At 32.3% G+C, this 15,054-nt stretch overlaps 1 protein-coding gene across 1 annotated transcript in view; it reads left to right on the top strand.

The window, feature by feature from the left end:
- LOC124357049 (lysosomal-trafficking regulator) overlaps positions 1–15,054 on the top strand; it is a 115,705-nt gene that overhangs the window by 67,800 nt on the left and 32,851 nt on the right. Inside the window, exons 27-36 of the mRNA XM_046808445.1 lie at positions 1,333–1,644; positions 2,744–2,947; positions 3,326–3,524; positions 3,682–3,912; positions 5,159–5,309; positions 6,446–6,584; positions 6,763–6,843; positions 6,998–7,161; positions 7,789–8,010; positions 10,142–10,254. Of these exons, the coding sequence (XP_046664401.1) occupies positions 1,333–1,644; positions 2,744–2,947; positions 3,326–3,524; positions 3,682–3,912; positions 5,159–5,309; positions 6,446–6,584; positions 6,763–6,843; positions 6,998–7,161; positions 7,789–8,010; positions 10,142–10,254 (1,816 nt within the window). The remainder of the gene's footprint in view (positions 1–1,332; positions 1,645–2,743; positions 2,948–3,325; positions 3,525–3,681; positions 3,913–5,158; positions 5,310–6,445; positions 6,585–6,762; positions 6,844–6,997; positions 7,162–7,788; positions 8,011–10,141; positions 10,255–15,054) is intronic.

Genomic DNA, 15,054 nt, shown 5'->3' on the forward strand with positions numbered 1-15,054 from the left:
TGTGCAGGAACAAGTGGTAGTCAGACGGTTCCAAGTCTGGGCTGTAGGGCGGGTGATCGAACTACTCCCAACGAAATTGTTGAACCAATGTTTGAGTGTCACCAGGGGTGTAGGGCTGAGTATTGTCATGGAGCAACACAATTCTATTACTGAGCATTCCTCTCAGTTTGTTTTGATTTGGCTGCCTTAGTTTTCTTAAAGTTTCACAATACCTTGCCGCATCAATGGTTTCACCTCTTGGAAGAAAATCAATCAGCAAAACACCTCTCTGATCCCAAATAACGGTGCACATGACTTTTTGTGCAGACATTGTCGTCTTGAATTTTTGTTTCTTCGGGGATTGTGTGTGACGTCACTCCATTGACTGCTGCTGTTTGGATTCAGGTGTGACATGACAAACCCATGTTTCATCACCTGTCACACGTTTGTTTAAAAAATCCTCACTATCATTACTGTACCGAGTGAGAAAAGTCAAAGCACTTCCGTATCTCTTGGTTTTGTGCACGTCAGTGAGCATTTTGGAATCCATCGGGAACACAGCTTGCGATAACCTAAGCGGTCTGTAACGAATTCGTACAAAAGAATGCGTGATATGTGTTGGATCGTCATAGTGAAACATCTGTTCTCTTGGTTTTTTCGTCAACTGCCCTTACCAGATCATCAGTGACGAGATAAGGCCGACCGCTCTGATTCTCATCATGCACATTTGTTCGACCGCTATCGAACATTCTAATCCACTTTCTCACCATTCCTTCACTCATCACGTCTTTCCCGTAAACATCTCGTAGTTGATGGTAAATTTCAGCTGGTTTCACATTTGTTGCGTTCAAAAATCTTATTACAGAACGAATCTCACACTTGGGGAGATCACTAATTGTCTTAAACATTTTAAACGTACAGAGAAAAATGAAAACACAATGTAGAACAACTAAAATGGTGTGAGTCGATAGCCAGTGAACAATGGCGACTAGTGCGAATGGTTGGAACTCCGATTGCAGCACTACGGCGGTAGTAGAATGAAACGGTACTTACTTTGTGAACAAATCCCGTAATATTATGCGTATAGAATTCAATTTTTACTCCTCATTATTAATATGAGCAAAATTACTGTCAAAATCTTAATTTTTAACAAATTTCTTTCCATATTTTCATATGTATGTCCTATCATTTGTTACTTTAACATTTTTAGTTCTTACTTAACAAAATTTGTTTAGTTATGGACTAGAACAATGAATTGAATTAGCGGTATGGTAACAAAAATCCTGTTCTTTTGAACCTACAGTCTTTGATTTTACCAATAAGAACAATGGTTAATAATATAACATGTAACAGGTTTTGACATCATATATCCAAAGAGCTGCTGACGAAGATGTGGCTAACTTTAGTCACATTCGTGGTTACTACCAGTTAGCCAACCAGTTGGGGCAGTGGCCAGCGACTACAGATCTGTTGGAGGGAGTGCTCTCCATGGTGACGGGTCTGCACTGGCTGCCACTGGATGAGCAACTTCGGGAAGGGGACAAAACATCACAGTCACTGCAGTTGGCAGCACTGCCACCACTTCTGGCCCTGCTGCCGGCATCTGTTCATGATGTGACACTTGCTCATCTACTCATACACTTTCTGCAGAGGCTCTTCACTAAGGTTTGTTCTAGTGTTATTATGACTTGTTTATAATATTCAATTATGAATTTCTTTTATATTTTAATTTGGAGTATGCTCTTCATTTCCATAACAGTAAATCAATTCTGTACCAATAAATCAAGAATGAAGAGTTTTTTGTAACAAATAAGCAAAGATCACACATATGTAAAAAAAACTATTAAAGCTCTAATTGTAACACAATATATTACTAGTAATTTGGTTTTTTTATTTGGTCAAGCATTTGCATGATAGTTATTAAAAAAAAGGGTTGTGAACATTTATTGTTCCTGTACATATTAACATAGGTAGGTATTCTATTTTTAAAAGGTTTAATCTGAGAACGTCATTGATGTGAATCCCCGTAATCCCCATACTTGACCTACACATCATTGATGCAGTTTCCCACAAAATATATTTGAAGTTAGTAAAACGCTATAGTAGACTTAAAAAACTGGCAACTGTTACACAAATCCAATATCTTTATAACATCATCCTTCAAGATTATGAGTTATAAGACTTTATTTCTTCCGGAGAAAAATGTAGCGCTGCATATCATCAAAAAAGGTGGCCAGCACAACCTGACTGGATTGTTGACTTAACAGTCTATTTTAGACCCACTATTTGTATGTTTTTATTGTTTCCATAAATTATCTGTGCTTGTACTTTTAAAGTTTATATAAATAAGTTTTGAACCAGTTTCGTTTATTTTGTTACTTTTTTACATTGTAAATCAGTTCCTTATTTATATTGTACATTTACAATAAGTAGTATTTAATTTATATTGAAAAAACCCTATTGCTATTTAACACCTTCACTGTGATATGAATCATGTACCGACTTTAGGATAGTCGGATTAGCGATAATGCTAATCCTAAGGGATGATGATAATGCTAAGGGAATAAAACAATTATACAGGATAAGTTTTAGATAATTGTAACAAATAGGTCTATTTAGATACTTATGATACAAATTTTTGTACTATATAAAAATATTTAAAAGTTTCCAAAAACTCTGTGTATATATTCTTTACAATCCCTTGGTACTATCAAAATAAAAAAGTTAATTGATTTAAAATATGAAAATAATTGTTTCTGTAAAGGTGGCTCAGGGTCAGCGTACTCTAATGGAGTGCGGGCTGTTGGAAACCCTGTGCAAGACAATTGTAGTCATCAGTGAGACTCCATCGCACACGATTGACTTGTTCAACGTCAGCGATCATGACATTCTTATTGCAGACATCCAGTCCTTCCTCGTCACTATTGTATCAGTGGCCGTCCACTCTCCAGGCAATCACAATATGCAGGCAAGTCTATAAAATAGAGAGAAGAGTTAAATTTCTACTTTGACATCAATTGGATGTGTCAAGAATTTTGAAGAGCTTAATAGCTCATAATATCTCTTACTCCCATATTTTACTCAAGAGTTTTACTATATTTTTTATGTAATTGACAGTGCACTACTTACAATAACAACATAATTGTAAATGTGTTTATAAAAAGTAAGTCTGTATATCTTTAATTGACAACTGCTATCATGAATCCCTGCTTCTAATTTAGTGTTGTTCTCATATAATTATTTTTGATGTTTTTTCATTATTTAACTCTTCAGAAACATTTTTGATTTGATTACCTGTGAAAGATAATCTTGTGTTTTGATCAATTATTATGGAAATCTGTGATAGGTCCTGACAGACATCCTGGTACTGCTCCGGTACCTGGAAAGGCAGGAAGGAAACCATAGCAATGCACATGTACAGAACCTCCGCAGTACGCAGTGTACAGTGTTGTCCAACGCTGTGCGAATCATACAAGACAAGATCACATGCCAGCAGCCTGCAACATCCACAATACGTTCTACAGCAAGAGCCTTATTCAATTCGGGTATGCAAGCTTTTTTTATCATTGAAAATTATTTTTAAAGTCTATTCAAAATTTGTTCTTGAATGCGAACTTTTGTTAATTCTGCTTCTTTAATTTTCATGTAAGTCTTTTAATTGACCTTTAAAAAATCTTGTGTTTCCAAGTTACTTTTTTACAGTACGTATGATGACAGCGTTGGACATTGAGGAGTTGGTGGATATGCAGGATTCCATTATCACTGGCTCCAAGAGCTCTTCCAACAGTGACAGTGTCAACAGTCTGGGCAACAACAGCACCACCAACAACAGTGTAAACAACCTCGGCTGGCTCAACCGAGTGCCTCGTAGTGAGATCAATGACCGCTTCAAGATGATCGTTACCAAGGCCACCGAGTTCTTCATTTACTCAGGTAGGCTACTACAACTTTTTAAATTGTGATGCTATAATAACTCCATGTACAATATGTTACTATATTTTTACTGTACGTTATATTTTACAGCAATAATGAAAAATAAATTTGTTTCATACTGTATATGAATATAATATAAAAATGTGTTAGGTTGAACTTTAAAAAGTCTATTTTTTTGTATGTTAGATAGTTGCCTTTTAACAACAGTTTGTAACGTTGTTCCCTATTGATTAAAGCAATTTTCACTGGAATTCTTGTTCTTTGTCACCGATGTCTATTACCACATTGATTTTTTTGGTGCCATGCAAAAATAGCTAGGATACTCTTTTAAGTGGTTGTAAATGAATTAAATTTTAAATCTAAATCTAAATTTCAGCATCCTATTAGTATAGCTAGGGCTAGAATTCTCATGTTTCAAACTCCATATTAATGTTTAGGAATTTCTTGACTGCTTTTGGCAATTGGGATTTTATTAATTAGAATTAATTTACTAAGAAATAGTACATTTTAGCTATTAATTACTTATGGCTCTAATCTGTTAACATACAGCACTATCACCCTTCATTCATACTTTCCTTAAAATTCACATTTAGTAAGTTGATGTTTAAATTAGTAACCAGTTTTGAACCAGTTATTGCAGATCAGAGTGCTTATTGTTTGGTTAAATATGTTAAATATGATTTCTTCTTAAAAAGCAGTCATATACTGCACAGTGTATGAGCTGTCATGAACATTCCTTTTTGAGAAATGAGTCGTTATCGGATTATCAATTTTGCTTGTATGTATTAGTATGCCTAATGTATTTTTATACATTTTAACATAACATAATTTTAAAGTTAAAACATTTATATTACTTTTAAAACTAAGGGTTAAAATAATTTTTTAGTTTTGTAACCATTTAATACAAAATCATGCGTATCATAAAATTGTTAAGGCTAAAAATGTTTTTTTTTAACAGAGTAGATGTTCACACATTTCATAATTTTATTTTGAAATTTGTTTATTTTCTACAAAAAATATAACTTTTAGATTACATTTTGTAAGTTTACTCGAATAATTCTGATACAGTTAAAAATGCCTTATAACGTATTAGAAACTCATGTTTGTTGGTCTGGGATACTTTTATTTCCACAAACTATGTCTTTGTGGAAAAATTATATTAATTTTTAATATAGCTTACAAAGGTTTAACTTTGATACAGCAACTTGTTTGTCACAAACTTTTAATGTCCTATTAACATTTTCAGAGAGCATAAAATGCCTGAGTGAGAAAGAGATTAAGTTTGCACAACATCTTTTCTCTCTTCTGCTCTCTGGTATGACAGCCATTGTGGAGAGACGGTCTGGAAACCGGGATATCTGGAGTACAATATTCTGGAATTGCAGGGACACTGTGAGGTCAGTCTGAAGTTACAAATTCCTGTCATAGTGGATAATCACATTTAAAATGTACAAGTTTACTCTTAAAATATTTGAGAAATCTCTTTGAAAACTCACATTTGTGTTGTTATGGTAGAGTTAACAAACAGTTTTCTCTCTCCAGTTTACTTGTCTACAGATGTAAATATCACATAACATTGGCAATGGAGCTGTAATAATTCAAATCTAATGGCTATTTAAAAATTCCGTTCTATCCAAAAAATTTTGAATAAAGATATACATAATATTATCACATACAGATAACACAATTTATATAAATATATGTAACCAATAACTAATGTTTTTTTTTCTGTCCTCGAATTTTTCTTATTCAACGGGAAAAATCTGTTAGTCGTTAACCATGATTCAACGAAAACCCACCAATGTGTGAAGAACCGTTTTAAATCTGATGACAGATATTCCCACATTTATAACAAATTTTTATAATTTATAAAATCACTTCCTTTTTATATCTCACTTTAGACACGCAAATTTGAGTAAAGTCTTATTTCGAACTGGATTCCAATACTGACTTTTATGTAACAATGTTTAAAGACATAATGGTGCCAATAATATCAAAATATATGTCTTTGTAGCAGAGAATCAGCCTCTCACCCACACTGCTAGGTAGTATTTATAGTTTCAGACACATCAGTGAGGAATTGTTGTATGATTCATCTGAAAATTTTTTTATGTATGTAAATTTTACTGTAGGTCAGGATCTTTTATTCAATTCTGATACAAGTTAAATAATCATTTGTAAAGAAATATTGAATTAGATGCCATACTAGCGGAACATAAAGACTTATATCTTAACATTAAGGCAGTTCTGTACAGTTCAGGCCATCGGTAAAAATTACTGTGTTTAGAATTTTTTTATTTGATTTTTCTGATTTGAATTTATTATTGGATTTTGAAAATAACCACAAGCATAGTAGTCGCATATACCATTAAGTCAGATCCAGTTTGGCATAAAGTCTTGAGTAGTGATTTTTTTTTCATGGACAAGTGCTCAATTAGTTTCTAATAATCTATTACATTTGTTAAAATTTAAAAGGCCTGTTTTACTCCTTGAAAACTTTATGTTAGTGATTGGAATTAAATTTTTATTTCAGAGGCATGTCTGGTCAGCTCATGGTTTGGATGTTGTCTCCTGGTCAGACCAATCAGATGCGAATGTTTGTGATTGAGACCTTGCGAAAGCAACTGAAAGCCAAGGAAGTCATAGCTAGCATAATTCTCAGTAACAGTCAAGTAAGTTTTGTTATTTTTAATTATTTTAACACAGCAGTACAGTGAAACATAATTTTAACACAGTATTCTGAAAATTGTAAGAGTACAGTACCGCTCGTGAGAAAATATTATGTGTGTAATAAGTGAATTTTCTCCTCCCACATTATAGCCTGTATTTACAAGCTAATATCTGTTCCAGATTGAACAACAGTTTGCATTGTACCTTTGGGAACTTATGTATGGTGCTGACTCTTCAACTCTTCTTGAACCTGAGAAGCAGGTAAGTCATACTCACTTGTTACCTTGGCATTATGTTTATTTTGTTCTTTATATAAGTGTTCTTGTAAAATTTTGAAGCATGGCTTTTAGTGGCTTGATTAATTTTCTGCTCATACTTATAACAGAAGTTTGATTTCAATAAATTTTGTTTGTAGATCTGTGAAGAGTTGAAGGATCTTTTGCAAGCATGGAATCTGTACTCGCCCGAGTCAATTGGCCATGATTTCGACCCATGGACCGATGATTTGACAGCTATGGCTCGCACTGTGTTTCACCAGCGTAGTCTTTGGGCCAAGCAGCAGGAACCAACAATTAATAGGTACAATGAAGCACTGTTTAACATGTAAAGGGTTCTGTGGATATTTTAAAAAGGCCAACTTTGTTGTTGGAAGTCCTGCCGTCATATACACAGACTTAACAGACCATAACTCATTAACAAATAAATATATTTTGAAGCAATATTAAACTGATCTTGCTGTGTGACATGTGAATGTACCTCTGTCTAAAAAAACACACACACAGCATGGTTATTGTTTTCCCTGTGAAACTAATATTTATAACATGATTACAGATTATTTTTAGATGATTCAAAAAATTGAAGGGGTGGTGCTTTCAATACATAAAAAACTAAACCTCCCTCAAAATTGCAATGACACTGGAGGAAATTACTTTGAATATGCACAAAGTTTCACAGGTCTAAATTAACAATTATTCTTGTATTTCAAAACTTGGAATGACCCTTTAATTATGTTAACAATCAGTTGCACTGAAAGTATTTGATAAAATATTGTTATAGTTCTGGGATTATACATTATACACATATATTATATCCCAAGAACAGTGGTCTTACATTTTTATGGATAGAAAGAAAATTACTCTCCCAGAATATAAAATTGGCTCATAGATTGTTCCTATCTATTGTTTTTACTCAAGGTAAATTGTGCAGGACTATCTCACGCATGGAAGGAGTGGTGAAGGCGGTGAGCGAGGCGGCCATGAATGTAACTCGAGTTGTGGTGGACGCTCAGAACCTTGAGCGCAAGGCCATGATGGAGAGTATGAAACAGGCAGTCAGTGACAGTATTCACGCGCAGATGCAGTGGAAGCTGTTGGCCCATCAGCTAACACATGAACGAGCTGTCTGGCACTTTCCCAAGTCTTACCCTAGGTCAGTTTTTATTTTTATATTGTACTTGTTTTAAAAGTCATAAAAATTAGAAAAAGATCATTTCCATAATGCAAACCAATGACTAATGTTTTCAATTCTAAGTAATTTGAAGTGTTTTTACATTCAATTTTAATGTGAATTTGAGTTCAGATCCATTTCATCCTCTGCTTAGTGAAGTGTCTGAAATCTGGTGCTGTCACAGACTTGACCACTGGAATCAACGTCAACGTCTGTCTGGAGATCTAAAAAAGTCAATTTTGTGATAGGGTTAGATTTCAGATGATGCACTAAGCAAAAGGTGAAATGGAGCTAAACTCAACATTCACATTGAATCAACCTTTCCCAACATAGATACGTTATGTGTATTCAATTTTATTTTAAAAAGTATTACCATGTTTCATGTTAAACGTTTAGACATTGAGTAAAATGTTAATTCAAACTTGCTTTCTGTTAACCCAGCAAATATACAGGTCTTGATCATTAACAAGTATTTATGTTAATAAACCTAATTATTTATCTCGTTATATAAATATTGAAATTTTAGAACACATAAAAAGTAATAATCCAAACTAATTTTGATATCATTTTTATGTTATGAATGTAAAACTATTACAATGCTTGATTTAATCAAATAATGATTGTTCTTGTTTGGCAGTTGAGGTAGAAATAATAATTTCTAAATTACTAATGTGAGTCTCTTTAAGAAATGAATATACAATACAATATATGCAATATTAAACTAAATCTTTAAATACATAAATATTAATTGTTTAATTGATTTAAAATGCTGTTTCACTTTTTCTTTATTTGTTATCTATAGTGTTAAGGTAAGTGGCATCTTTAAACTAATATGCAAGATATTCCTAGATATTTTTTGTAACATGTCTCACGTGATCTGGCCATAAAATGTGTTGGGAGGCTGTGTTTCTATATTTATTTTTGGAAGTGATTTAATTTAATTTAAATACAATTGTGGAATAAAGGCAGTTGAAATTGATTCTCTTGATTGTTGTTATTCCTTATTTTAACATGTGTAATCTTGAGATGATCCTGTTTATAGAGTTAACCCATTGCGGATCAACGACGTGAGGGTGACGCGGAGCGAGGCGTGGACCAAAAGCACAATGACGTGACCCTCACGCGGATGACGTGGTACGGATGACTCATTTGTTTTGAACGCTTATCGCTGTTATAAGCCTCGGAGATTATTATAGTCTGTTTTCCTGGACTGGCTTCCTATCTTATCTCTGGGACTTGTCCACAAATACTCCCCTCGTTATCGGTCAATAACGTTATTATTTGCGACAAATTGTTTGTCTAAGGCGTACAGTCGTGGCGTTCGATTTTCCTTTGCCTCGTGTGCGTGTACATAAATAAAATGGGTGACAATTTACGATCATCTGAATTAGATAGACTATTATTAGAAAGTGGAAGTGATGAAAGTGATATCGATAGTGTTATTGAGGATGGAGACGGTTCTATCACGCGTATTTGTCCACGTTTTCATAATTACGCGGATACTAATGTAAATACAGTGTAAATATTTTGTAAATATTAGATTAGTTGTTTCTTGAAGTGACAGTTTTATTAGAAAATTTTTTTATTGTGTAAAACATTTGATCCGTCCTACATCAAGCAGCTACAACACGCAAAAAACGTAGGAAAAAATGTTACGTACCTGTATTTTTAAATTTTTTCTAGTATAATATACTTCTCTAATATGATCTGTATAATGTTTAAATAATATAAATAACAACATAAACAAACAAAACATGTATAATTAGCGAGCGCGCTAAGCAGGCAAGTAGGCGTGCAAACACTGCGGGTGCTGCGTTGTAATACGGATTAATTCGTACTCTAAGGCCCGCGCGTGCGCCGTTTTCATGATCCGCAATGGGTTAAGCAATATTCACAGAGGCTCAAACAAACACAGTCTGAACAAACGTAATACAGGATATGATTTTAAACTAGTGGTCAGAATTAAACATACCTAGGAAAAAACTACTGAAGTGTTTTCCATTTTAATACAATGAAATAGAGCACAGTCAAACAATACATTGAACGAAACAAAAATGAATCTAGTAAATCTAGAATTTAAGCTAGCAATTTTGTTGACTGTTCGTGTTTTAAGGTCCTGGCAATTGGATGAGACGGAGGGACCAGCTAGAGTAAGGAAAAGACTGAAACGATGCCACCTTCATGTGGACAAGCGCTTCCTCAAGTCTGAGTTCCAGGACAAATTAGGTGAGTCCATTAGTAAATTGAATTTTGAAAATGGTTATTTTTGTAAGATTCAAGATAAAAAAACATTTGACATAAAAACTCATTTACGTATATGCCTAAGTAGTTATACATTTATATAATAGTTATACATTAACCAGATGTATTTTATAACAGATCAGACATGTTGCACTTTATGTACTCTTGAACAGAGTAAAACGCTCTTAAAGGCAAGCTGAAATCCTTTCTTTTAACTAATGATACTTTGTTGAATGTTCTAGTTTGTTGGGTATTGTAACTATTATAGTTCCAAGTTAATCTTACTTGAGGTGCTACAAGATTATATTGAAATCTAGTGTTGTAGTACTACCTCATGAGAGATTGTATTGATTGTATTGATATTTTCCCTAACATACATTAAATTCTGATATACATAAATACAAGAAAGAAAGAAATAAAAGAAAAATTATAAAAAGACTGTCTGCAAGACTCTTTATTAGAAAGATCAGCCATCAAGCTGATTGCATATTTTTTGGCACACATAAACTTGTTTTGAGGCAATAGAATTGCTCCTTAGATAGGCACCATAAAAAAGGTGTCCAAAATAGGTTATTAAATATACTTAACACAGTGGTACAGTTTACGTAGGAGGAAAATATTATTCTAGAAAGTTTTTTACAGACACTGAAAATTTGGCGTCCAACTAAGTTTACTGTCAAGTACAATCCCTAAGAGCTTAACAGGTTCAATATAATTATCGTCTTAAGTCAAAATTATTATTGTATGAAGAAATTATGTTTTGAGTCTTATTTTCACTTATAATAAGTTTGTTGGCCGAATACCAATCTTTAACCAAGATTAACAGAAACATTCACAATATTATTGTTTCAAACATTAGGAGTTATTTGTATCATATTGTCTTTACTTTTGGAAATAAAATCTCTGCTTCCTTTCTGGTAATCTGCCATCCCATTTTACATTTATTTTGGGAGTCTATGATAAGTGAATCATGTAAAGATTTGTTTGCTTCAGAGATAGCCTTTTTTGCAACTTCTTAAAGTTCTTAAACCTAACCTGATCATTTGCACGTAAACTATTTAAAATTTATTTTAGACAGTCAATAAATATGACCTCATACGTTCAATTTCAGGAGTATATCATGTCAATTTCGTTCTTTTGTTGGCTTTACTTTCAACATTAACAAGTGGACAATATATATTAAAATGTTTAAGAACATTAAAAAGTTTACATTTACATCTAAATTATCGTTTAAAAATTCCAATCCACAATAACTGTGGGCTTCCTTAAGATTACTTATTGTTACAATTAACAAGGGTGTTATTTCCTCAGACCTTCAGCTGCAGATATACTATGCTTATGTCCACAGTTGTCTAACCTATGGGATTGTTTTGTGGGGTTACTCACAAGCTGCAAGCAAGCTATTTATTCTACAAAAAAGAGCTGTAAGGCTGCTATGTAATGTAGGAAACCGCGAACACTGTAAACCTCTTTTTATAAAACTTAATATTTTAACACTGCCTTCTATTTATATATTATTTGTGCTCCTGTATGTAAAAGATAATTTTAACTACCTCTCTAACCATAGTAATATCCATAGTTACTATACACGTAATAGAAATAACCTAGTATTAACAAAATGTAATTTTTCAAGCACCCAATCCAGTTTTAAGTATCAAGGAATTAAGCTGTACAATGCATTGCCTTTAGATATAAAAGAATTAAGTAGAACTAATTTTAAGAACTGTGTAAAAAAATTGTTACTCAAATCTTGCCTGTACAGTGTCAATGATTTTTATACTGTATTAAGAGAAAATTTAGAATAGACTATTTTAGCCTAATATTTGACGTTGTTATATGTATGTACATTACATCTTGACAATAAATGATTTGATTTGATTTGATTTGATTTGATTACTTATTCTAATAGGTGGAATGAGATGCCTCATTTTTATGTTAGAATTATCCTTATCTCTGGACTTTTTATAAACTAATTCAATATCAATAAAGATGCCAGCATAATCAGAAATAACATCTTGCTTCAATAAGGTAGTTGGCATAGATTTTTATCAATATATGTGTACATGTTGTCTAGTCAGGCCTTGTTTCTAATGTAAAATATTTATGGAATATAATTTAATTGATCTAAGCATATTTACAAAAAACTTAACATCATCACTCTCTAACTTTAAAATATCCACATTCAGATCTCCCGTTTAAATTAAATATTTACATTTCCTAATCATTAAAAAAGGCAGAAACTTATCTAAATTATCAATAAAAGTATTAAAATCAGAGTTAGGGGTTCTATACACATTTAAGATAATGAACACTTAAGGTTAAAATCAAGCAGCTTAATTGCAGAGGCTTCACATAAAGAATTAGTACAAAAGTCAGAAATAACAAAAATCTAATATCTAGAACCTAAGTAAGATTCAAGCTTATAAATATTGACGAGCCACCACACTTTAGGGAAGGTTTCCTACAGTAATATAATGCCAGTACAAATCCATTAGGAACAGATAGTGACGTTTCATCCTTATGTAGCCAATGTTTACTCAGACAAACCTCATTAGTTTTAGTTATTTCATATTATGTCTAGCTGATTAAGTTTACTTCTTAGAGACTGAATATTTAAGATCAGTAATTTAAGACTAGAACCCAGAGTAACCCTATCATATTGGATAAGGGCTTGGAAAGAGGATCTAATGATTTAGTAGAATCAAGATTTTTTTACTAAATTGCAATTAGCTCTAGAGATAGGATTATCATTGTCATCATTGATGTGGTTAAATAACTGGGTGCTGTACCTTCTGTGGAGAGTTTCCCAACTAGGATTTAACAGATAGAGACGCTTGTAGGGAACCTGGTATAATTCAGGCAGAGGAGGTTGCTCTGTAGTCATCACCATAGCTGCTTTGAGGATTATATGTTCTTATTTCATTTACGTTCCTTGTCCCGTATACAAGGAACTTTGTACCTTCATTACTGCTTCTTATATCGAACAATTTAAGTACTTTGTACACATATAATTGTTGGATCAGCAGGGCTTTAATTTCATTGAACAGAGAGAACGAGCTAACTCAGAATTTTTATTTAGTATTTTGCAAACTATATGATTTTGTGAAATTCTAATTTTATCAAGTAGAATTTTGTAAGCACCTTCCCCCTCAAACAGATTAGCTTGTACTGGAGTCTTGATTGGACTAGTGAGAAGTAAAGGTTTCGTAATAAGTATGCATCACAAAATTTCCTTAAAAAGTAGAAAGTTCTTAATGCAGATTTAATTTTACAGTTCAGCTCATCAATATATTTTCCTACTGTAATTTTGTATCAGTAGTAATTCCTAAATACTTAAAGTGGCTAACTTTTTCTATAATTTGACAATCACAAGTAACGGTTTGTGATTAGCCCCCCGAGTGATACTTAAGTGGATTTTCAAATACAAAATCAATAAAACCAAAATTTATATATTTAGTTTAGGTTACATTTAATTGCAATTATTGTTTGCACCATCATTTCATTACAGATATGTCAGTGTTTATTTTTTGATGCAGTTCTGCAAAAAAGAATCAATCAAGAACCAAGAATTTTTATTGTCTTTAAATACATTGTGTAATGGACAAGGTTAGATTTACAATTAACCATTTTCTTAATATAAATCTCTGTCTAAAGGACAGTTGTCAAATTCTCCGTAGTAATCTACAAGGTAATAACAGAACAATGAAGTTATAATAATTAAATAATTATATAAATAATCTATACTAAAACTATGATAACAATAACATACATACACTTAATACACAAACAGAAATAAAAAAAATAAAAAATGTAATAATGTAGTTAAAAATTTATAGTGTTAGTATCACAGGCTAAAAAACTATCAACAGAATAAAATACATTCTCTTTTAACCAGCTTTCCACTACTATTTTAAATCTTAAAGTATTTCATCTATACATATAAAACAAGGACATACACATATGTATGTGTATTCATTATGGACAGTCACATTTAGTTTAAAATTTTATACAGATGTATAAATGAAAATATACAAACAACCAATACTTACAGATAACAGTAACTCAGTGTATTAAAAATATTAAAATTGTAAGGAACTAATGTTACAGGCCAAGTAGTCATTAATGGAATAGAAAGCCTGTGCTTTCAGCCATGTCTCTAGTCTAGTTTTAAATCTTAGAAGAGGGACAGTCTATGCTTCTTGTAGCAGTTTATTGAAAAATTTTATTCTTAAATACAAAAAACTTTTGTTTTGTTTTCTCTAACCAAATAGAGTCAAGTAAATATTTTTTTATAGTTCTATGCAAATGAATTTCTTGTCTAACTGCAAAGCTGTCTAAGTTTCCTTTGACTTGAATGAGACAACAACACATAAATAAACTGGGAAGGGTCATAATATTTAGGTCTTAAAAATTTTGAAGCATATTTACAATCTGAAACGTTTTTTATAACTCGTGATGCCTTTTTTGCTAGATGAAAACACTTTCTGAGTTCGTGCTATTTCTCCAAAGAGTTAATCCATAACTCATATGAGAATGAAAAAATGCATAATATGAGCTAAACAACATTTCCTGACTAGCACAGTCTCTTAATTTATGTAATAAAAAGAAAACACAAGTTAATTTTGTACACAAACTCTGAACATGATAATTCAAGTTTAGCTTACTGTCTGAAACAATATCCAATAGCTTAACAGATTGATTAATGCTTGTATTTATTTGTTTTAGAGAAAATATAATGTGTTCCGTTTTTGTATAGTTCACTGTCAATCTATTTATTGCTATTGT

Source organism: Homalodisca vitripennis, chromosome 3 (genome assembly GCF_021130785.1).
Source record: "Homalodisca vitripennis isolate AUS2020 chromosome 3, UT_GWSS_2.1, whole genome shotgun sequence".
NCBI lineage: Eukaryota > Metazoa > Arthropoda > Insecta > Hemiptera > Cicadellidae > Homalodisca > Homalodisca vitripennis.